Here is a 25,252-nt window from a genome sequence, read left to right on the forward strand (position 1 = left end):
CAGACATCAGGTGGGTTTCAAACCATAACTGGCCCATGACACAAGAGCAAGACCCTGCTTTGCCACAGCTTTCCTGTGTGATGACAGGAAGTCCCTCAAGTCCTGCTGGGCCTCAGTTTCACATCTCTAAAATGGGGATAACTTTTATTCCCCCTCCACATGCTGAGGGACCTTGTCAGGGGTAGTTTGGGTTTAAAATGACTACAATAGGGATATTCTATGCAAAAACTGGCATAGAAGAAGAGTTTACAAGTTGGAGTCCAAGGGCAGACCTACCTCAAGGTTGCTGTGGGACAGCTGTCCTGTATGTGGCATCTTCCGTTCAGATTCCAAAGTGTTCAATAGCTTGCTATTTACTGTCATTTTACTTAGAGCTGCAGATGTTTAACAGAAACACTATTGGACAGCTTGGCTCAGAAAATGAATCCCATCTTCACAGCCAAACACTCACAGAGGCCTCTTTCACTTTAGCTCCGTTCATCCTGCCTTAATGAAAAAGGAGGGGGACAAGGAATAAGTTAGTGACCTTACAATGCACCTGTTCAATTTTCTACCACTCCAGCCAAGAAAGGTACTCTGTGTGCAACATGAAATGATTGCCATGCAAGATGCTGCAATAAAATAAGACCACCTGGAGGGACGTGAGAGGGGAAGTGTTTCTATGCATACATAGAGGGACACTTGGATAGCACGTAATATTACCTCTGGCAGCACATATGTTACTATGGTGGATCAGATTTTTTGGGTAAATCTTTTATTAGACCAACTCAAATAGTTGGAAAAAGTCTTCTTTGCACATTTTTGGGTATAAAAAGCTTGCAAAGAATTTTTCCAACTATCTACCAAAAGAACCTTGTCTGCCTATGTCCTTAGATCAACACGGCTACAACCTACACCACTGTACAATGGTGGATTAAGGATTTTTAGGACTATGCTCTGCTGTAAAACATGGCAGTGTTGGTTGCACTGACAACCGCCAAGGAATGAAAGGTCTTTTTGTTTCAGGCACTTTATGATGGTTGTATCCACTGCACTATAATTTCCCACATTCACCAACACCTCTCCAACTTGTGCAGTGTTTCAACAGCAGGTTCACGATATTGCATCCATCTAGTGGTAACACATGAGAACTGAAAGCTGTTGGTACTTCTGAGAGTCACAGAGCTTGGGGGGGGGGGGGGGGGGGGGAAATCAGTGAAAGAGCTACCCAACCCCATTTCACTGAACAGTGTTTGCAAGGCAGAAAGCTCTTTTTGGAGCACATGCATCCCAAATTGGATTCTAGCTGTCAAGGCCCCCAGGAGAACGAGGAAGTCTGCAGGGTGTTTGGAGAGGGATATAACCAGGAATAATGGGAAGAAGGTGAATAAATGAGCACTTGCGCTGGACAGTGGGGAAACAATTCCCAACTCTAAGATCTATTTAGCTGTAGAACAGTACTGACAAATGGAACTGAAACCTTAGTGCAAGGCACTTTTAAAATGGACTTAATCCATTGCCTTAGGCAGGAGAGGTTTTCCTTTTTCATGGCAGGAACAATTCTGCACTGACCCCCAAGGTTGGGGCGATTATATAAAACCTAGTTAATACACTGCAATGTTTGGTCGTGATTATTAAGAGTATAAATTGAGAGAATCCCAGAGCAAGGCCAATGACTTGGAACCACTGATGGGAATGGAATGGAAACCAGCTTCTACCCAACTACAAAACTGGTTTACACCTCGGGAAAAATGACTCTGTGGTTTCCTTTGTAAATATCGAAGTAATATTTTAAGGGTTTAACATTCTTGTGTCCACAAAACCAGGCTCCAAGCATGAAGGAATTGGAAGCCAGCTCCTGTAGCTCAATTTTAGTTTTCACATTGTCTGTTCACAAGTCACTAATTAGCATTTTTTTGGCGCTCTGCCATCCAGGAGACTCCCAGTCCCAATATAAGGGTACTTTGCAGGTGCATAACTCTTTTTTTTTAAATCCAATGATCCCCTAGCACTTCAGTCATCATCAGTTACTCCTGACAACTGCCATAGAGATGGATGAGATATCCCAAGATTACAGAATTTTATGGCACTCTAAAGGTCAGTTCTGAAAAAAGGCAAGAGTCAAATTTTGCATTGAGGCTATTTAAATTTTACTTGGAAAAGATCATGATTGAAATGCAGTTAGTTACCCCAATAAGTTATAAAGGACCAAAAATCGTTAGGTTTATTTGTAATGAATTGAGGTTATTTAAAAATTGCTCAATTCATTCTCATGTAACTGGCTGAGCTGAACTTCCTGTCAAGACCCGTTCTCCAGTCTCACAAGCAAATACCAAAAACTCACCTATCACACTAAGTAAGATTGTGAGTCTTGGCCTTAGCGATCCCCCTTTCCTGAGGTCTTTCCTAAGGAGTGGAGAAGAAAAAAAAAATTTCCCGAATAGACTCCAACCCTAATCAGAACCAAATAAAAGCATCCTTCAGAAAGCCTATGGAACATCATCCAAAAACAGTGAGAAAGAACTTGGAAGAACTGCTTTTTGGTACAAGCAGTAGCAGTTGCACATACTTCCATTTTAGTATTTCAGGGCACTTTTCACAGCAGTAGCAGGTGCCCCTTTCCTCAGTGTCACTTCAGGGTATGGAGACCATCCAGGAAGAAATTCCTAGCAACTTCATGTCAAAACTACTAAACTCATTCAAAGTTTTCTAATTGTTTAAGAGAGTTTAAACTGCACCAAAATACCTGGTGAAGTGCCCACATCCTTCACACTGTGCTGGCACTGAAGGTGTGCTGGAGCTCCTACTGGGAAGTAACAAGAGGCCTTTCACAGAGGACAAGTGCATCTAGTGGCTGGAGCAAAGAATCAGCTTGAGTTCTCTTCCTAGCTCTATCACTGAGGTACGTGACACTTTATGGCACAAATGTGTTGGTTTCACCATCTATAAAATGGAGATAATCATCTGTCTCATTGGGCTTCCAGGTTTAACATCTGCCAAATGCTTGGAAATGCTGTAATAAAAAAAGCACTCTAGAAGTACCAATAGACAATAGTGTACTGGTGCCTTGCTCTGGACACAGTGGTAGTGGGAGCCTGGAAACTCTAAGGTTACATGAATGGGGGCCCATAAAGTCCACTTCAAATTCCAATTGGTTCTAAAGAACCAACTCAAATTCAGAAAACTGGAGTGCCAGGTCTGTCAGGCCACTCAATTCAACAAAACGGTACGTAAAAAAAACATGCTTCCAGGGTCATCATGTGAAGAGGTAGAAGTTTATTGGAATATAAACATTCAGATAACGTGTAAGATAGAAAAACCCAACAACAACATATACAGACACTTGTTGGAAGGAGACGTCTGAGGTATTTATCCACTGCCTAGGCTATCACATTTTATTCTTTTTTTTTTTTTTTTAAATAGGTAAGAAAACTAGTAGCAAGGCTGCTGCTGTTTGGTTAAAATGTCTTCTAGTCTGGATCCATTTGGAGAGCGTACGCAGCATCCAAAGAACTCTGTGAGACATGTGCACATTTGCTTTGGGAGCTGGCTCGTCATGCAGCTTATTTCTATGAAACTTCTTGAAGAGTCCTGTTTCTGAGCTGGACTCCATGTTCCTGCCTTCCCAGAACATGCTGGTATCTGCAGTTGGAGGGCAGGTGGTAACCCTCTCTGCAAGGGCCTGGCTTGCAACCCAACACAGCAGGGCTGTACCCACCTTCCTTCTGAACAATGGAGTATTCAGCTGCTGCCGGACCACTGTGGCCTCGCGTACCAGCTGGGTGCTTTTGGCTGCTTGCTGTAAAGCTCTGGCTGGTGTGGTGTTCAGAGAGAAAAAAAAATCAGCCACACGGCAAAATGGAACACTTCACACAAGAAACAGTCCTTCCTGCAATATCAAAACCCCTGATTGCCATACAATCGTCAACAATCTGAGTGATATGGATCGGAGCTGAGGAGATCCTGGACCCCCTCAGTCTTCCTCCTCCTCCCCTACCCCCCAATATGCTGCTGGTTTCTACATATTCCCTGTCCCTAAAACCTGGCAGCTCAGCAAAAATATCTGGATCTAAGCAAAATGTGCATCATGCAAGTGCCAGTATCATACCCAGGCTAGGGAGAGGGTTAGTTTTCACAGTCTGAATGGCTGATCCTTGTAGCCAGATAATGAAAGGGAACAGTTTATTGTTGCAGCTTATTTCACTGAGGTATCTGTTACACGTCCCAACCTTATCCTTTCCCTGAATTGGATTTAAAAAACCCCCCCAAAAAACAAAAAAAAACAATCTGTTAGTCCCTGCCTATTTCCAGTCTAGTTGTGTAAAGCTTATGAGCATTAATACTTTAGTAGTGTCAAAGCTGTTTATCGGTTCAGTGATTCCAGTGGCTTTCTGTGCAAGAAAACACAATGTTAGCGTGTGATACACAAGCAAAACACTCATTACAAACCTCTGCTCCCCGGGACCAGAGAAGAAAGCATAAGGAAAAAGCAGGAATCCCCACCCCCCCACCCTACCTCGCCCTTGGGAGATAATTCCCTAGCCCACCCAACTAAAGAAGCAAGACAATCATAATTATTCACAGAGTTTGGGGAAAAAAGAATCTTAGAGTGAGAGACGATGAAATGTCTTGGAGTTCTGCATTATATGCAAAGCAAATATACTGGGGCCAAGATCTATCCTTCTCTAAATGCATGGGCATTTGTAACTTGCACTGAAGACAGCAAGAGACAGGGCATATCAAAGCAGAATCTGACCCATGGTAGGTGCATTATAATGGCCCAATAAAAGGATGTCACTGTGGCTTCTAATAAGACCAGTCAAGCTATGCAATATAAAATTAATACAGATAGGCCTCTTACAGCAAAGGTGCCTAAAATTGTAGACCCAAAATGCTGTCCGTGTGTTCACCCCTCTCACCTGGAACTTCAAGATGAGAGGAAAACTAACCCATGGTGGGATTTTCCTGAAAACAGAATCATTTCTGTTTATTATAACAGGGATTTAAAAAGCCGACTAAAAACTGGGCGGAGGCTTTTAGTTTTAAATTAGTGCACTTCATTTACATTTGTACAGAGGCATCAAATAGGAGCTTCTGGCAAGCTTCCAACCTGATCTCTGCTGCGGTAACTGGTTTTGAGCTAGCTGATGATTTTGTCTGTGGGGTTGTCTTGTGGCTCACACTCATGCTGAGTTGTATTTACAACCCACTCAACAGAAAGGTTATTAAGCAGTTTGGTAATGCAGAACTTAATGAAACAAGGGCTAGATAACATCCAGTACCTTGATCCCTTCTGCTCCACCGAAAGCTAGAAAGTCGCGGAAAGTTAGTACACAACATGGTTTGAACTAATAATGTAGGCAGGATTGAGCCCTGTGTCTGTGCACCTGGATTGTACAGGTAAAACACAACACCACAGCACAGTTTAGGAGTTTGGCCATGAACGCACAAGACTGAACCATGTTTTAATGCGCCAGAAGGCCGGCCCTGTGCTGTAAGAGGTCTAGAAAAATCAGTAGTGTTCACAGTATTGTTACCTTCAAAGCTGGGCTAAGAAAACTTGCCAATGATAAGCCGAGCACTAGATGGCAGAGTTCTGTAAGTTAAACTGGGGCCACCTGTGGGACATGATTGTTCATAATTGAGGGGAGACAGTAAAACTCAAGCCTGCCTGAGAAATACATCTGCCCCTTCCTCTTCTACCTGCATCTGCCCTCTGCTCTCACCCCCTTGCTCCTGCCTACATCCTGGGACCATGCTGTTAGACATGCCTCTATGCTATAGTCTAAGGACAGAGGCCACCTGCTCCTTCACTCAGCTTTTTTTCTGTCTTTGGTGCTACAGTAAAAAATAAAAATAAAAACAAAGTAGCAAAACACATATAAAAACAAACTCTTAAGATATGCCAATACTTCCTGAAGAGGTAAAAACAAAAACAAGTACATATTATCTGAGGTATTTCATCTGCTCAAAAACCCTGAATTAGGTCTGTACAATGGGAGACGTCACCACGGCAGGCTGGAGAGGGGCTCAGGTCCACAAGAGAGAGGTCACCAGTGCTTTTGGAGAGCAGGGGCAGAGCAAGAAGATGGGTCTCTGGGAAAAAGCCAAGGAGTCAACTGGGCAGGCAAAGAAAGAAACACAAGCCTAGGCTTCCCTCAGCTGGAAAGAGAAAGGAGGGAGTGGGGAAAGTGAGGGCTAGATTTTCTTTCCCTCCCTCTGCATCCAGGAGGTGAGTGTCCTTGTTCACCAGGGATGCCATCACAACTGAATTGTCCTGAGTAGGATCAGCCTACTCCTTTTCCTGTTGCCCAAGCCAGCCTTAGAAACACTGAATGAAGAGGACAAGGCTACAGAGGAATTGTTAAGAGACCAACAGAGAAATGTGTATTGCATTAACAACCATGCACCCAGGGTTCAACAGAATTCCAGCGTCACTGGGTATCTCCTTTTGGACCGCTATCGCTGTGTGCACAGGAGGAGGCATGGAGAGGCTAATTAAATACACCGCAAAGAGCAGGGTGCTTTGGGAAGTCTGTACTTAGAGCAAACTTAGTTACAACCCTTCGGTGTCAGGAGGTCAGAACTAGGGGTAAGTACAAGCGATTCAGGCAAATTATAAGGACCAAGGTCACAATGATGGATCTAAACTTTGTAACACTTTTCCAAGGGAACATGTGCAAGCCCCAGGCTTTAGGTGTTTAAAACTAAGTTAGGCCTTGGAACAAGACTGCTGGGAACAGGCTTGACCCAGCCAGAAGAGTGAACTAGCTGGACCGAAGAGGTCTTTTCCATAGTTTCATAGTTGGTAAGGTCACAAGGGACTCTCCCGTTCCCTGCTGGTCCCCCCTGGTAAGTTTATAGATGTTCATCAGATCCCCTCTCAGCCTTCTCTTGTGGAGGCTGAACAGGTTCAGGACCCATATCCTCTCCTCCTAGGGCCTGCCCTGTTGCCCCCTGACCATGCAAGTGGCCCCCCTCTGGACCCTCTCCATGTTGTCCACATCCCTCCTGAAGTGTAGCGCTCAGAACTGGACACAGTACTCCACTCTGTGCATCCAACAGAGAGATGGGACATTCCATCTCTGTGCACTGAACACAGAGCTGGGACAGTCCTCTGCATCCTCCCAGGACCCTTGAGACGTAGATGAGAGGAGGGCAGGATAAGAATAAGGACAGAAGTCATTCAAGTCTCCCACGAAACCAGAAACAGGCTAGGCTAAAGAGCAAGGTGAGCACACTCAGGTGAGAACATCAGTGTGTTGAACTTAGGGGAGGACTGAATGGTTTGCCTGCTGTATAACTGCACAAATGCTGTTGCTGTCTGCAGCAAGAGGGAACCAATAAAAGAGGCAGAGACCCAGGTCCCTTTGGGCATACGATTGTCAATACACTGTGTTGGGAAAGCCCGCGTAGCTCATGGTTAGAGAGCTGGAATTGATCTTCCAACCCGATAACCAACCTCTTCTCCTTTCACCTGCCATGGTGATGTCTCAGTCCTCTACAAACCCGCAGCCTCTAAAGATGATCCCTGATTGAAAGACGCCATGTGTGTCCCCTTCCCCTGACCCTATCCCCTAGCTGGAAACCTGAAACAAAAATTAAAAAGAAGAGAAAAAGATTGAACAAACAGGCGACGCTCCTGAAGAGAAAACTCGCCAGCATGGAAGGTTTTATCATCTCGCTGTCGGCCAACCACAAAGCAGGTTCTTTGAGATGAGGTAATCTGTGCGACTCCTTCCAGGCTCGCTCCCTGCCTTGAACAAAGAGGACACGACCGCCCGAGGCCAGTGTGAGAGACAACAAGCTCCCCCATCCGTCAGAGAGACCAGCTGGTTGAGGGCTCTGCACTGGGAGTGCCCCTGGATGAGGTAGGGCTGGGAGAGCAGTGGGAACTGCTGCTGCTACTGCTGCTGCAGGTGCTTTGGGTGTTGGATCCTGCAAGGAGATGGACAACCGGCTTCTGGGCAAACAGCACTCCTGCAGGGCAGAGACAAGTTTGGAAAGGATTAGCGAGACAACACAGCTGTAAAGAAGACCAGCTGGCTAGCCTAGACTCACTGCAGAGAGCAAGAGAGGAGGATAGTTTCTCCAACCCCAAAAGATATTAGAGTGGAGAGCTCAGGGAATTTTACAGAAGGTGCAAGCCTAAACCAGACCTGCAGATTCAGGAGACTGAATGCAAGTTAAGTGACAGCAACAAAAGAGGAGGGCAAGGGGAATACAAGGCATCTTGCGTATTGCAGACTCCTGTACACTAAAGCTTTATGAACAAAGGATTAAAAAACAGAACCAGGTTCAGTTTCTTTGCAATGTACTTCTACTGTCCTACAGTTGCATTTCACTGGGCTATTCCATTAGAAAGGCAGCACTTAGCATCTACCTGGAAAGATGCTAAAACACAGCCTCTGGAGGGACATTACTTCAGACTGAACAGACAAGAAAAGGGAGGTAAAAAGGAACTAACACTCTAGTGGCAAGTGAAGGGGATCTGGTCTCATGGGACAGAGGTCATGGGTTCTCTTGCCAGGTAACTACCTCTGTTACAGTTTATATTAAAAGATGTGCCAACAAAATGATTCCATTATGAGAACACCCCAATATGTGGAGAGATCATGTGAAAAAAGTGGAGAATACTTCCTTGAAAAGAGAGAACTTCTCTCCAGAAAAGAGGAAGTCACCAAGAAACAGCTTGTATAGAGGCTTTCTATATATATAAAAATCAATTGACAATGTGGTGCAGAGAAGGGCTGAGGAAAAATAGCTCCCGTGTGAACTCAAGGCAGGTTTTAGAAAGTTTTGGATTTATGTTTGACAAGTTAACAGCATCCAAAAGTATCCTGCTTTCAAACAGAAGCTACTTTGTCCAAATCCTATTCTGCATCGTCATCCATGCTTTTGTTATCACAAGGCTACACTATTGCCATGAGCTCTGATGACCGTCTAAAAGCTGCAGCTGGTACAGCATGTGGCAGCCTATCTTCTAACAGGGGTGGGTTGTGAGGAGCTTTTTACTGGTGTTCTAGACTTCTTGATAGTTTTCCAGACACAATTCAGGGTGCTGGTTTTGACCTATAATTGTCTGGGTCCTATATATAGAATCATACAGCTGGAAGGGACCTCACAAGATCATCTAGTCCAGCCTCCAGCTCAAGGCAGCATCATCCCTGCTTAAACTACCTGCCAAGTGTCTGTGCAACCTGTTCTTGAAAATTTCCAAGGATGGCGATTCCAGTTTCTCTAGGTAGTCTGTTCCAAAGCTTGACCCTCTTAATCAAAACCCCTCCTAATCTCTAACCTAAATTTCCTGTTGCAGTTTGAGGCTGTTACTCCTAGTCCTGTCCTCTACAGCCCATCTCCATCCTCTCTATAAATCGCCCTTCAGGTACTTGAAGACTTGTCAAATCTCCCCCTCAGTCTTCTCTTTTCCAAACTAAATAACCCCAGCCTTTTCAGCCTTTCTTCATAAGTCATGCTTCCCAGACCTCTAATCATTTTGTTGCTCCCTTACTTAAGGGACCGTCTTCACTCTTACGTTCTACCTTGATCCCTGAGGTCAGCCAACAGCAACTTCCCTCAAGTACCATCTGAGAGCCAAGGTCACTTGGCAAAATATGTGGGAGGTCATTCTCTGCTTTACAACTCCCTCACCCAATTTGTGCCCCGCCCTTGCCCCCCACAGCCCAAGCCTGGTCATCTTCAGGAAGTGTTGCAAGACCTTTGCATTTGGGCAGATGGTTAGCAAATGAGACTTGGCTGAAGAATGGTGCAGTGCAGAGAGTCTTTCACATGTCAGTATATATCTTACTTAATATTTTATCTGGTTTTATAAGTTATTTTGCTTTTTTACTGTAGGCCAGAAAAAAAAAAAGTAAAGCCTCAGTCTTTACATTGCCAAAAAGCCTTTTTTCCCCTCACCAGCATAGATCGTGCCGTTAATCTCCACAGACATGTTAATGCTCCCAATGCCGCTCGGTGACAAATTCAATGCTGCTGCTGCCGCCGCTGCTGAATCCGGTTTATCCTCTGTTGGGAAAGGACAGATAGGAGTTAGATTGCGATTGCACCTTGCTTCCTGCTGGATGGCCACTGCACTGTCCAAAGACTTTGCAATGCACAGGTCCTTCTTTCATCTCCTCTTTGATGTGAAAACTCAGCATCTCAAGGGACAAGACACTACTTATTATGAGCTGCTTTGCAGGAGGAAGGAAGGAAGCTGAAGTTTGGAAAGAAGTGGCTCCCTTTGTAGTCCCTGAAGTACACTGAACGGTTTCTAAGCAAGTACTAACATGCCCTGATCCTGTTACTTCTTGATTCTCAAGCCTGTACTTTAACTGCAACAGCACCCATGCCCTGGCTGTCAGGACATTGGTAGGCCCTAGCACTAAAAGTTTTAGCTCCTAGCTTCACTGTTGCATCCTCAGCCCTGTATAAAATTGGCCACCTGCAGTAGGTCACTAAAATGAACACAAAATAAAAAAGAACACATTGTTTTCTACTTCTGGAGGTCCTTTACAGAAAATGGAGGCATGTCTTCGTGTAGGCACAGCCCTTCTGGCCATTTATTTGTGAATCTGCAACAGCAGTACTGGGGACATCAAAGCATGCTCCATAAGGATGACAGTGGAAAGACGGGAAGGGTGTACTGTATTCTTTCGTTCAGTGTTGTAAACAAGGAGGTTAAAAGCAAGATTCTTGCCAAAAGAATTCATATCATATTGAGCATATGAAACATCCTGAGAGCAAAGACCACTTCCAGAATCATGTGAAGGGAAACAAAAGGAAAGTCACTTTGTTTGAGCTAACGCACCACCCAGGAAAGCATACTTTGGAAGAGCAGTGGATCAGAATAAGAGAAATTGGTGCCAATCCCCTTATAAATTCATGATCTACTTAATCAACATTAAAGTAACAAGAATGTCTTTTGAACAAAATCCCTCACGCAGCCATGGCTAGGCTGTAGTACCAAGGTCTGCCAGGCAAGGGAGCAGGATTATCCAAAATATCAGATAAGAACAGAACAGAAAGAGACATTAACCTTTCCTGTGAACATAAGAAGCCTATTTCTCTTTCCTCTTCCTTTAGTGGGCACCTTTATGGATCCCCTTTATGCTGGTACACTACAAACTAAAGGCAGGATTTTCAATAGTGTCCATGTGGGCTAGGCACTTAACTCCAATCAACTCTGAACTGGAGTTGCGTACCTAACTCAGGTGTTTTTGGAAAATACAACTTACCTGCATTATAATGTTGCTGTACCTGTTAACAGAGACACAGAACTGCTTCCTCCATTTCAGGATTTTGGAGGTCACCCTCCTTTGTAAGACATTCCCTTGTTCCAAAACATGCTCAGAGCTTGTTCAGCAGTGCCTGTGCTGCAATTACCTGTCACCAGGAAATGAAGTCTCTAATGCAGACCAAAGAATTTTTCCTGGGGCTGAAACTACCCATGAAAAGCCCATGCATGTTTCTAGCTGCCATCTGATGTTGTATGCTTCATCCTCCTGGGGTAGTGAGGCTTGTGCTCCCAAGAGCAATGCCAGTAGCATTACTAGCACTTCCAAAGAAGTTTGGTTTAACAGCCATCACTTCACAGATGGGGAAGAGGAGAGGACTTAGACAAAGAGACCCCACAGATCTGGGTGTCGCACTGCCTCATCCTGGTTCAGAGCTCTATCCACTGGAACACACCAGCTCCAAGGGTGTTCCTGGGTTTATAAACTAGACCTCTTCCTATCCAGATCACACCAGAAGCAAGGAGAGGGGCACTGGCTAAGTGGGAGAGGATTTAACCCCAACACGTGCATTTGTTAATGGATATTCAGGTATGGAATTAAGTTCACCATCCTAGGTGACTGTACAGCTAAAGCCTGGTCCCACTGAAGTCAGCCATTATCTTCAGTGAGATCCAGTGTCACAGATCTCAATCAGATCTTCTCATTGCCACAGTGCTAGTATTGCGTGAAGCAATGGTTTCAAGAATTCCTTTCCCTTCTCCCACAAAATGTCAGACCTCCATGGCCTTGTTTCTAGATCACAAGATGAAAGGAGATGGAACCAGAGCTCTTTAATTGAAATGGATCAAAAGGTTTGGAGGAGAAAAGTGTTGGCCTGAAATCTTCTAAAACACTCTTAGCTTTGCTCTTCCTCTAAGCTGTAACCCTGGGACAGAGGTAAGTGAGAATGCTGTATTAAACAGCTTTTGACACCACTGATTCTGGTAACATGAACTTTTAGGGGTAGGTCTTTTTATGCTTGTTGCTTACATGCAAACTTCTAACTCAGCCTACAATGGCTGTCAGCAGTCTCCTCTGCAAGCAAAATGCTAGGTTTTCTTTTCTGGAGACTGTGAGCAGGGAAGTGTAGATTCTTCTCTACAGAAGAGAAATTGGGTCCTTTCTCCAAGGAAACACAGTCAGGACAAAATCACTGTTACTCTCATCCAAGATATCACTCAACTCTTTTAAAGAAAACAAGCCCTTGCTATAGTCTGGGTAAAGGTAGGACCTTCTTCCAAACAAATACCAAGCTCCAGCCTCAGTCTAACCTATGACAAGGGCTTCTTAAGTTGTTCATATCCAGGGCCTTGTCTTGACAACCTGCCTCCTGCAGTGTCACCAAAATGTCAAGAGCTGCAGCGTTTGCTGACTGCAGATCTATAAGATGCCAAGCAAGGAGCAGGAGAAGATACTTAGGGAATCTGTTCCTTTCTGCAGTACATTGGTACTAGAGCCAGAGGAGACCAGGATTAGGAACAAGGGCTGAAGGGCTAAGCAGATGGCACAAAGTAAGGGAACCACAAGAGAGATGTCCTATAGATTGCCACCAGTGCCCAGTCTCTTCCACTGGAGCAAAGACACCATTCACAAGGTTCAAAGAAACATATGAGGTGTTTGCTGCATCAAACAAGGACTCTGTCCTTTTGCTATAGAGCCTCCTCACCCCTGCCATTGATTTTGATCTTCATGGGGATCTGCCGTGCCATGCTGAAGAGATTGCGCTGAAGTGCCTGCTGGACAAGCCGCTGCTCTTCCTCTGTCATCCGTGAGAATTTCTTCTCTGGAGGCTCTCCAGATTCCAGCCTCTCCCTCAGCTGTTCCAGAGTTGCTGTCCTTGCTGCTACAGTTGCCTGCTGGTTAGCCAAGGCCACTGGCATGGCGATACGATTTGGCATAGACACAGTCAAAGGGACACCATCACCTAGAAGAGCAATGAGTTGCTCAGTCATTACATGATCCACCTCAGTAAAGGAGTTGGTTTTCAAAGTCTAATATGGAAGAAGGAAACCAGGGCAGAAAAATGCTATTCCACAGTTCCCTGAAGGTCAGGGGGGACATCCCACATAAAGCCCCTTCTTTCCCAAGTACTATGCCCATTCTTCGCACTATACTAACAGGACATCAGGGTCCAGTGCTTGGGAACCAAGCCATGTTCTCTCTCTTTCTCCTTACATTCTTCCAACTGGGAATGACTCAGCCCTAAAGCCTGCCCTCTTCTGTCTGAGGGATGTGTATCAGTCATGTTCACAACCAAAAGGAGCCAGGACCCTCTCAAAGCAATACCTACAAACCAATCTCTAAGGTGACACCATGGCATGCCCCAGGAGGAAGACAGAGGCCAGGAACTTAGACTCTAGTCATCCCTTACATAGCAGCCTGATGCTCTGAAGCCACTCTGTAGAGCTTTCTCCATGTTGGCATCAGATTGCACTTTCAGGCCATTGAAATCCACCTTCATTCTTAAGTTTAACTGCTCTTCCTGGGACAGAATTGCTTTCTGTGATGTCCTTCACCAACTCTCAAGTCCAGTTTGTTTTAATCTGCCTGAAACTGCCTAGAAGCCTTCAGCTGGGATATCCCACCATTTTAGAGAGAGGGAACTAGAGATGAAGATAGGGTTAGTGACTTGCCTACTGCTGCAAAGGAACTCAGTATTGGGGAAAGCCCTAGAGGCCCAATCATTTCCAGATGACCACGGATCTATACTCATTCCTTCTTTTTCACACACACAGCTCTGAAGTCTTGGATGGATAGTCAATATTGCAGTTCAGTCACTGCTGATCCAGCACAAAAGCTAACAGGGACCTGGAAGGCTCCATAATTTCCCAGCCACCCAGCCCCTCATCACCACTCCAAGTCCTCTGACTCAGGTCTGAACTAGTTCAGCTAGACACAGATCACTCTTCTGTTACACAGACTTTCTAGGCTTTGTAGAAGCCAGTGGCAGACCTTTCCTGACAGCCGTTGCTGGAGAGACACGAGGGCTGCTGGTTCCACTGCCTGGGGTGACGCCAATGATCGGGAAGCGGATCTTTGGGGGAGACAGGAGGGAAGGAGACCCTGTGGTGCTGGGTGAATAACTGAACAAGGAGGAGCTGTAGCTGGGCCGTCTGCCTTCCCGCCTGTTGCCATCAATAGCAGCCTGTAGCTCAGCAGGAGAGCTTAGGGACTTCTTCTCACATTCGTAGGCATACAAGTACTTCATATACCTGGGAGAAACACAGGGAGAGGGGAACTTAAAAGCAGCAGAGTCAGCAGCACTTGGAAAAGGTGATTTAAAGAGCTCTGTAATTTAGGGCAGTAAGTGAAATGCTCAAGAATGCCAACAGGATCAGGCTTTCTGGAGACCCAGAGTATTCACTGGGATGTCAGGGTAGCATTTACCGGGAGTCTGAGGAAGGCTGCGCATAGAGTGTAAGGTTGTTGTCTGCATACAGACAACTTTCAGGTGGTGGGTCTTGAGTTTCTGGGGTGGAGGGGCACAGTCACATGCTGTTAAACATGTGGATCCAAGGAGGCAGAAAAGGTGGGCAATATTACATTGTATCTGAGTAACTGTGTATGGTCACCAAACTAATGGACCCTGACATCATAACTATATACAAAGGGAAGGGTCAAGGGATCAACCCTGACTTGGCTGGCCTTGAGTGATTATCTACATGGAATCAACATCCTCAAAGTGCGTTTTGGTTGTGGAGAAATCCCTAGGTGAGATGACTTGGTCATTTGAAGTAAATTATATAGATGAGACAAGAACTCTCATCTGCGGTACTGATGCTTTGGCGACTTGCAAGAAAATGGATACGAGCCATGTAAGCTCTTTTACCTCTGTTACCTACAGCAGCTATGTGACCAGCCCACTGGCACACCCCTGCCCCAGCCATTTTAGATGGAGCCCTCACCTCAACTCCTTTGGGTTCACGTGAGATACTGGGAGCCCAAGGAAATGCTAGGCTCCCAGAGAGCAACAGAGCATAGCTCCACTTGTTTCCTAATACAGTGCATGGCACCTATACATGAAGGTTCACAGGACACAAACCAGCGTTCCCTTGAATCCTTTGTGTGAAGCCATTATTTATAAGAGCGCTTAGGTTTTCTGGGGCCGTGATCCATGACCAAATGTCCCATGAAATAGGCAAACATACCTCTGGTATACATTTCACTATGCAACTAAATTAGCTAGACATGAGTGTCCAGCAGAGGAAGAAAACCTTGCAAAAGCGTAGTGAAAAGCCATATTGACTGTTCCATGAATGTACAGTGCATGATTCCTAACAGGCTTCAACTCAGTTAAAACTAAACCATCTGTAAAAGCAGAGCCTCTTAGCTTCACTGAGAGCTATTTTCATATCAGTTCTCAGCTTCCTAACTCCTGCCATTAAATCTCTTTGAAAAAACCCCTTTCCTTTCAATCAAAAGTGGCTGAAACATGTTTGTTTAAACTAGAAGAAAAGCTTTTGCTTTGGGAAGAGACCAAGCATGGAAAATTTTCCCTGATATGATATTTTTTTTAAATCTCCTCAGCAACTGAGAGCAGAGTTAAAAGAGTTCTGCAAATTTAACTGTAGAGGTCACTATTGTTCCCGCTACAGTAATAAATAATTACCTAGCCTTGCAAGCTGTTTTTCTTTAGTAGACTACAAAATACTTTCCAAAGATCAGCATTTACAGCCAGGGAAAACAGTTCTCCTTTTAAAGGCTTTCAAAACACATCAGCATCATGACCTATATGATGTGTATATATGTATATGTATCAGGGGTATAGGTTGTAGCCATGTTGGTCTAAGGCAGGGGTGGGCAAAATGCGGCCCGCCAGGTCATTCTATCCAGCCCACAGGGCCCCTAAAAGATTTAGAAAATTAATATTTATCTGCCCCTGGCTGCCCATCATGCAGCCCTTGATGGCTTGCCAAAACTCAGTAAGCAGCCCTCTGCCCAAAATAATTGCCCGCCCCTGGTCTAAGGACATAGGCAGACCAGGTTCTTTGGGTAAATCTGATATCTTTTCTTAGACCAACTCAAATAGTTGGAAAAATTCTTCTTTGCAAGCTTTCAGGCACAGATAATGGTCTGTGCTCTTCCTGGTTGGAGTAGTAAAGCAGAGAGCATCTGTAGATGCTTCCTCAGCCTGACAAAAGATATTTGTACCTGAAAGCTTGCAAAGAAGAATTTTTCCAACTATCTGAGTTGGTCTAATAAAATATACTGGATTTACCCAAAGAACCTTGTCTACCTATGCATATATGTACACACACACGAGCTCTATATATGAACTACCTATACTTCACAGAAGTGAAAAGTAAGGGATGGACAGGTCACCCCAAGGTAACAGGATGAGCTGGGAGTTGAACTGGGATTAGAGCCCCAGGAACTCTCTACACAAGAGGTTGGAAATGTAGCAGAGCAGCTACCCTGATACTTATGACCCAGCTGCTGTTATGTGCTAACTACCCTGCTCTCCCACAGCTCCCCATGCTCTGTGCCCTCTTCCACTTACCAGGTGCTGCTGAAAGCCATAGTGAACACACCAATGGAGAATGGTCAATTTGGCAGCAAGGGCACAAAAGGAGGAGGCCAAGCAGCCACTTTAATGTGACCCCTTTAAATCAGAAATGCCCTCCACCCCCCTTCCCCCTCCCAACTGAATCAGACCTTCACAGGCTGGATTCAAGCTCTCCAGAGCCTGGATCTTGCCCAGGGGTCACAAGTTGCCAGCCCCTAATCCAGTGTTGAAGGACTGATAGGGAGCACTACAATGAAGCCTGGAATGTCCATTCTGCATGTGCTACAGCCTAAAACAGGTCATGCTGTAGATACATCTGACAGGGCACTATTGAGTGGGAACACAGCACCATTTTAAGACAGCTAATTAGGCCCATTCCAGAGCACAGCACATATGGAGCAGGCACAACGGCTTTTACTGTGGTGCTCCCTAGCACAGGCTGGGATAGTACAGACTCAGCGCCCGAATCCTGATCTCAGAACCCTGTTCTATTCAACAGACAACCACAACTCTTAAATCTGAAGGTTTTTTTTGACAGGATGACTGTCATCGCTACTTTCTACTTCTGTGAAATACAGGTAGTTCATATATACAGCCCGTGTATATGTGTGCACATGTATACATATATCATGATGCTGAAGTGTTCTGAGAGCCTTTAAAAGGAGATCTATTTTCCCCAGCTATAAATGCTGACCTTTGGAAAGCATTTTGTAGTCTACTAAAGAAACCATACTGCTGGTCCTAGTCCTCTTACCAAGATTCCTCTTTCCTTTCGGATTGTCTTAGGCATTTACGGAGGAAGCAGGCAGTCAGTATAACAGTTAAATGTGAAACGAATTGCAGAACCAGAAAACAACTAGGATTATATCACTTTGTTATTCTTAATCCTGTTTATTACAGCAGTGCCCACAGATCAACCAAGGAGGCCCAGCTGTGGCAGACAGTATGTGCATACTGTCAGGCCCTGCCCAGAGGAGCTTATAGTCTAAATAAGCAGGATGCCCACCAGATGTGGAAAGAGGAATAACAGACCAACAGTAGGAACAAATGTGATACAGCAAAAATTCTCTCAGCTCCATGAATTTGGAGGGCAGAAAGGGGCAGGTGTGGAGTGTGTCGAGGCAAGGAGACTAGCCGGTCTGCTCTGTTCTTGCCATAATATAGCTTGGTTGCTTCTTTCCCCTCATTACCCTCCCACCCTCCTTCCTTTCTCTGCTCTACCCTTCCCCCCTCCTCATTTCCTCCCACCATGCATTCACAGTTGCGCCGGTTATTAGAGGACTCTGTACTTACTGGGTCCGAAGTGTAAACGCTGCACTGGTAATAGAGGTGGGCAGGTTAAGGCCTTTGGTGATCTCCCGCCATATCTTCTTGTTGATGATTTCCACCAACCCCCCCTTCTCAGTCACCAGCTTGTACAGCATGTATAGATCGAGGATCTGCTTTGCCATGATGGGGATCCGATTGATAGGGGTGCCTGCAATTCCACGGCAAGACAGCAGGGAAGGGAGCATGGAGGCAGGGAAAAGGAGGACAAGAAATCAGTCAGGCAGGTTCAAGCCATCGATCTCCCTTCTACTGAGAAATGCAGGTGATTTTATTGGCAACCTTCTTTGAGCCCTCTCTGTGGGTTGCTAAGTGGGAAAGACAAGCTTAGCCACACACCTTTCCATGGAAAAGCCTTTCCTGCAGGCAAAAGCAATTATCAGACAAATAACAGCCTGCAGCTAGGCAAACTCAGGAGAGCAGAAGGAGGAGGGGAGCTACTCTATTCAAGGAATAGCAATGTGAAACGCAGGTGAAGGAGCAGCACAGAGGTTTGATCTATGTCAGCCTCCTGGCGAGCTACTGGCTGAAGTTTGTACCATTCATACTCAGGAGGTGGCTAAAAAGATGCCAGGAAATAGCCCTTACCAAGAGGAACACAAGAGGCCTAGGCCTCAGAACTCTGATGTGCTCGTTGAAATGTTCTCTTCCTCTCAATTATTTTTGGTACTTAACATATGAGAGCAGAACCGGAAAGGCTGATGACATTTTGGCTCACATTACCCCTCCCTTATCCCCCATACACAGTCACACTATCTTTTGCAATTGCTTCTGCTCCTGTTCATCTCACAATCTGTTTTCTTCCTCCTAGTTCCCCTCCCTGCAGTAGCGCATGAGCGCCTACTGCTAGCCCCTACTGCATCTTCTCCCATTTTAAGTTCCTTTCCCTCAGTCCTTGTGCGTCACAAATGTTCTCCTTGACAGAAGCAAGCTGCACTGCAGATGGCTCTCGACTTCATCAGCAATGCAATTTTTCCATGAAGCAGGAAGGATCAGCAGGTACACCCTGCTGCTAGGAGTTGGCATGGTACTTGTGTACTACTTTTAGCTCATGTCCAGTTCGAGACTAAACTGAGCAGCAGAACACTGATCTGGTGTACTACGATGTTACTGCTGCTCTCTCCTGCTTTTTGGGGAAGGCAGGAAAGAGGGAGTGACTTGAAAAGATGAAGACATAGATCCTGGCACCTTTGATCTCGTTCCCAATTTATCTATTCTATGCATTGAGACAGTGGGGGCCAACCTTTCTGGCAGGAGTGGCACAAACTAACCCTGCACCCTCCCTGAGTACCACTGTGATCTTCTCCCCTTATCCGATGTGCTGCTCTGCTTTCTGCTCCCTGCCCTGTGCTCCCTGCCTTATTTGGTACTCCGCTTTCTACTCCCCTCCCTATCTGCCACTGTGCTGCCTGTCCCCTTCCTGATCTGCCATGTGCCACATAGAGGCTGGCTTTGCCACTTGTGCCACAGGTTGGCCACTCCTGTCTTAAGAAAATATCTGCAGATGCTGAGCTACCCCCTGACCCACTTGTGCTTAAAAGGACATGGCAAGGTTGATGTAGACCCATATTGAAGCTTTCCACAATCAGGCTAACAGACAGCCAAGACCAATCTGAACAAGCAAATCACATATCTGAAAGGGACCGGACAACACTGCAGACCTTCCCTTGCATCATGTGCAATCCAAGCACTGTAGCAATATGGTAGCGCAAGAAAGCCAGAAAGCAAAACTGCGTGCTTTCACTGTCTAAGGGGAACAAGCCAATAACATTAGGGAGAAGTAGGTGAGATTTCAGGACTGGCTGTCCCTTTGCTGCAATCCAGCCCTGAGTTGGGAAATGAGGAGTTAATCAAGCAATCATCCTTCCCCTGAACTCAGTAAAGTATGACCACATTGCTGAGCACCAGCGGAGCACCACGTGCCTGCTGTGATGCCATATAGGCATAGTGGTGCTGTATGCTGTATCCACTTGTGAGCACACAGGTATTTGGGTGCCTGCCCTTTGGCTCGCAGTGGCAAACCTGCCACGCTGCTCTATTCCTGCTTTCACAAGGTATACTGGGAAAACACATCTGCTCGGCTTTAGTACTCTCAAGAGTTAATGCTGATCCAAGAATCTGATGTATAAATTGGCAGCACCCCCTTATCAGAACTATAAAGCAATAAACTGTGGAGGGAATTAAAAGGCTGAAACTAATGATAGCCACAGAAAAGACAAAAGAAAAACATAGACAGGGGGAATGTATTTCTATGTAGGACATGCTGGAGTAATCCTATGTTCCCAATAAGATCAGGGTCCTGCCTGAGAGAGAGGACAATACCACCATCTTTAACGGAAGGTCCAAGAAGCCCTATAATGGACGAGCATGGAATAATCAGCCCGTTGGGGAGATTCCTTCCAATGCCTATCAATGATTTGGTTTATGCCCTGGAGCTGAATGGTTTATAGCCCTCAAAAATGGTTTTTATTCTGTTCAGTCCAGGAGTTCAACTCAATTTCAAACTTTCATATTATATGAGTACGCAATCCCTTTATATATAGGGATATATAGGGATTATGCACTTGGTGCACACACATATGGACACATATATGCACACTTGTCCTCAATAACTCATGGCACCGAGTTCCCCAAGTTAATTATATGCTACATATTAGTTTTTAACATGCTGCTTTGCAGTGCTGTTGAATGTCCCCTTGTTCTCATATTATGAGAGAAAGTAAAGAGGCACCCTGCGCTGACCCTGCCTATACCATTCATTGTTTTGTATACATCTATCATATCCTCCTTTACTTGTCTTCTCTCTAAACAGTCCCCTCCCTCTCCAGAGGAGAGACATTTATAAAACAGCAACGCCTAAGCTGTCGGCCATCGGCTGCCGCAGCTTTGTTTCCTCAAGGAGTGGGACTAGAATAATTTCTGAACTGTTTAAATATGCTGTGGCCCCGAGCAGCCAAAAGTTTGAATCAAGGCCTTGTGCCCGACAGTTTGCAAATAACTTTTTTCCAATTACTCAGTCGGTCTAATAAAAGATATCACATCTACCCAAAGAAGCTTGCCCGCCTATGTCCTCAGACCAACATGGCTTTGAGCAAAAACCCTGAATCGAGGCCTGATTTACACCTGAACTTTAAATTGGTGCAACTGAGCTGGTGAGGGACATTTTTTAAAACAGCTATAATATAGCCCCTAGGGTAGATGCAGTTGTACCTATAAGAAGAGGGACAGATTCATTTTCCTTTCCCGCTAGTAAATCCTTTACAGTGATCTAACTCCCACCATGCTGTAGGGGGAGAGAAGGCTGTACTGCTTTAATTAGAGCAGACAAAATGGTACAACTGTTTAATGCACACAAAGCCTCTATCAGCTTAAACAGTGTTAAAAAGCATTTGAAGGCAATTCACTTAATATGGTTAAAGGCGCAGAGGCAGTTACTGTTTTCAGAAGGCTGTAAAATGAGCCTGTCGACAGACCGTGTTTCGCCTTCTCTGAAAAGCCCTTGTTTAACAGAACTGTTGGCCAATGTCAACGACCCATTTGCTTATTTTCCTTGGAGGACTTTTAGAAGTTGACCTGGGAGCTTTCAACAGAGCTGGGTGAGAGGGCAAAAATCTGATTTATCCCTTCTCACCACCAAGAAAATGGAGAGGGGGAAAGGAGGGGGGAGAGAGGGTCTATTATTAACCCCTTCATTGGCACGTCTACATTTCTGCCAGGGTGGCCACTTCCAGTAGGACACAGGGATGGTCCAACAGTGCCAATCATTACAGAATCTGCATCAATGCTGCCACACCGCTAATCAGTCTGGGTCGGCAAAGGCAGGGGAAGGCAGCACTTGGCACTCGCATCTTTTTTCTTCCCCTCCCCCAAGGTCATTTTTGGGCAGCTCAAAACCACCCACTCTTCCCCCCAATCCAATTTAGAAATGGTATTAACTTGCCCATCAGGGACTTTCATCCAGCTATTCTTGGAAACTGGCCAGATGGGGCAGTTGGACAGTGAATGGGAAGGGTCACTAACAAGGTTTCTCAGCAAAACCAAGAGGCTAGTAAGGGGGGATACTAAAATGTTCACTTTTTTTTTAAACAACCAAACTTTATTCCCAACGCGGTTCTTCTCTCTTCTCAAAACTTTCCCAACTCACAATCCTAAAATGTTTTATGCACATTAATGAACTGACTCTCAAGACAGCACTGTGAAGGAGCCAGCTATTATGCCCATTTTACAGATGGGAAATTGAGGCAAAGAGAGACAAAGTACTTTGTCACAAGCCAGTCAATCACTGGCTAGAGCAAGAAGAATCAGCAGCTGAATGCCAGTTTCCTATTGGTTGCAATGGGGGGACACAACCTCCCCCCCCCCCCCCCAACTTTTTTTAAAACAGGCCCTTTAAAGGAAAATCTTACATACAACATGCAGGGATCCTGGTTTTCTCTGATTAAAAATAAAAATCCCCAATTTTCCGTTTTAAAAAAGTAACCCAAAACCCACATTTTTCCCTGATTAAAATGAAACACCACTATATATGTTTGTGTATATATCTGAGAAAACCAGGATCCCAGGTAATATGGAACTATAGATAACCTCCTCTGCAAACCTACCATGTAAAGATTTTTTTTAACAGATTTTTTTTTTTTTTTAACCAACCTGAAAAATGTATCAGCAGAAATAAAATCCTCAATTACATTCTACAAGATGACAATTTAGAATTATACAGACATTTTCTATCAAGTATTATATGGCTTTGCTCCTGAGTTATAGTTTCTTAGCTGCAAGGAGCTGGGAATTGAACGGGAGTTGCGTTTTTTGTCTCAGAGTGCTCTTCGCTGGTTTACATCACCCAGAGCGCAGCACGCCGTTTGGGAAACACATACGGGAAAGTGTGGAAAGGCTGCTCTTGGAGACCCCCCCGCCCTGGCCTCTCAGAGGAAGGCAAAAGCGATAAAGTCTTTATTGGAAACCCCCAGCGCTGAACAGGAAAGGCTGAAAAACGAGCATCATGGGACAAGAGGACGCTGAAGCCGAGCGGATCCTTTCACAGTCGGCTGCGAGGCTTGTCAGGGCCCATGATGGATTACTGTCATCTGGCAGCATCAGGATTAATGATCTAGAGGTCAGGGGGGAGAATTCCAGAGGGAAAGGTCACTGGTCAGGGGCATGGCATAAGACTTGTTGCCTTTTGATGGCAAACTCATTTTACTGTACTTTCTGGCCTGCCTTCCTGTATTCCACCAGCTCACAGAAACTTCTTTTGCCACTGCTGCAAACACTGGGGGCTCTGATATGAAGCAGGAAAGGGTGGGGGACAGGGGATTATTTCTTCTCCAGGCAGTCTTTTATTCCCTGGGAAGGCACAGTTTTCCCCCCGGTCTTTAAGTGAACCCCAACCCCAAGCCAACTCTCCTCTGGGTGCTCAGCATCAGACAGAGACTTTGACACAAATAAATAGCAGGATGAAGAGTCTCCACTGCAAAGCCTTGCTGCTCACTTGCTATGGGCCAGGGTTGGAGGAAGACATACATCTTTGGACAGTGATATCTGCAGGCCCTCTCTGTTGAGCATAATGCTGTACAATCACAAGAGAGAAACTGTCCTCCACTATGAAGAAAGAAGGACAGGACACAGGTTTAAGATAAAGAGCTGCACAATATTTTGTATGGGTTATCTTTCCAAAAGCAGGGGCCTACAAGTTGTTCCCAAATACTTCAAAGCATACTTTTTCAGATTATATATAGGGTCACTTGCTGAGATGGGTCTGTAACAATGTTTTAAAGGAGAACATGGCTCTTTTGGGTGAATCCAGAGAAGGACATTCCAGATAGCTGGTAGAAAACTTGAAAACAGTGGAGGGAGGGGGAAGACAAGTGAGAGTAGAGGCTGGAAAATAAAGAGGAATAGGTAAGCAGGGAGGGACAAAATCCTGAAGGTCTGAGAGGCTGAGGACAAGAAGTCTGAGCCCAAGGCAGTGGAAAAAGCAGCAACTATCTAAAAGCCTGTGGGGCAGGTGGGTTTTGTGAAAGGGAAGGGAGTCATAATTACAGTCTTCAGATTAAGCAGTGTTCCTGGAGAAACCTTAACTGAAGCTATAACTTCTCTACTTTGAGGAAGATCAACAGCCCTTTCTGTCCAACCATATCATTCCCTGCCCTGAAAGGCTTTCCCCCTTCAATAGCATGTAACTGAATACACGGAAGCTTAAAGGGTTTATTTTGATGGTTTTGAATTTCTCTTGTGTTCGAGAAGCAGATGGACCTGACTTGCTAGCTTCCCCTCGTTTCCTAATAGCTTTCTGGGGGTGGGGGAGGAGGGGCAGGGGTGGAAGGAATGAGGACTGAGGAAGAAGAGAACATTGCAAATAAATATTCTTTTAACTGGTACTCTTATAAGGGATGGCAAGAAGGCAATGAGGTCTAGAAGAAGGAGTGCTGGGAGATGGGGGGTGGAAGGCAGGGGGAAGGGAAAAAAATAGGCTACCCAGCTTTTTTTGCTCTTTCTTCCTGTGTGACTTTGGCCAATCATTGCATTGCTCTGTGCCTCAACTTTCCCATCTGTAAAATAGGAAAAACCTAACTCATCCAAGTATTTCAGGACTTAGGAATAAAACTCTGGAAGAGCTGTCATTAAACTTCTTCGAAGGCAGCTACTTCCTTTGCCAGTTAGTTGCATCCTGCCTGATATGACACTTTTTTAAACCACTCCAAAATTCCTCTTCTTTTCTTTAATTTTATGTAAAGCTTCCATTTCTAGAAAAAGAGACAGACAGCTCCCACACAGTTTTGTTTCCCATACCATCCTTTATACAAATAATAACCACGTGGTCTATGCAATGAGAAATGAATAGGCAGAGACGAAAGTTTTTCAATGCAACTTGCATAGAAGTGGGAGACGTGAAAAGATTCTGGGCCAGAATGTGCTATGGAGAAGACTCTTGTGTAAGTGTGAAGAAGGGAAGACAAATGTGACATGATCAGAGGAAACGAATGAAACTATAATAATCCTATATAACCAGACTGAAGCAAGACTGAGGCTTGAAAAGATGAGGAAAGTGATTCTGGATTGAATTGTGAAAGGAAAATTTGAATTCGCCAGAGATGCAGAAAATATAACTATGTCCCCATGTGCAGGCTCCATCTCTATTCCCTCTCTCTCTAAAATGGAGTCCCAT

The 25,252-nt window shown here is 45.1% G+C and overlaps 1 protein-coding gene across 2 annotated transcripts in view; it reads right to left on the minus strand.

Moving 5' to 3' along the window:
* Positions 1 to 3,235: 3,235 nt before the first annotated feature.
* The window catches only part of ARID3B (AT-rich interaction domain 3B), a 49,737-nt gene continuing 27,720 nt past the window's right edge, over positions 3,236 to 25,252 (minus strand). For both annotated transcript variants that reach the window (XM_019477836.2, XM_019477838.2), the window contains exons 5-9: positions 18,055 to 18,238; positions 14,208 to 14,467; positions 12,922 to 13,179; positions 9,898 to 10,005; positions 3,236 to 7,959 (exon numbers count right to left, since the gene is read on the minus strand). In XM_019477836.2, the coding sequence (XP_019333381.1) occupies positions 7,799 to 7,959; positions 9,898 to 10,005; positions 12,922 to 13,179; positions 14,208 to 14,467; positions 18,055 to 18,238 (971 nt within the window). In that variant the 3' untranslated portion in view covers positions 3,236 to 7,798. The remainder of the gene's footprint in view (positions 7,960 to 9,897; positions 10,006 to 12,921; positions 13,180 to 14,207; positions 14,468 to 18,054; positions 18,239 to 25,252) is intronic.

This window comes from Alligator mississippiensis, chromosome 11, assembly GCF_030867095.1.
Source record: "Alligator mississippiensis isolate rAllMis1 chromosome 11, rAllMis1, whole genome shotgun sequence".
NCBI classification, from domain to species: Eukaryota; Metazoa; Chordata; order Crocodylia; family Alligatoridae; genus Alligator; species Alligator mississippiensis.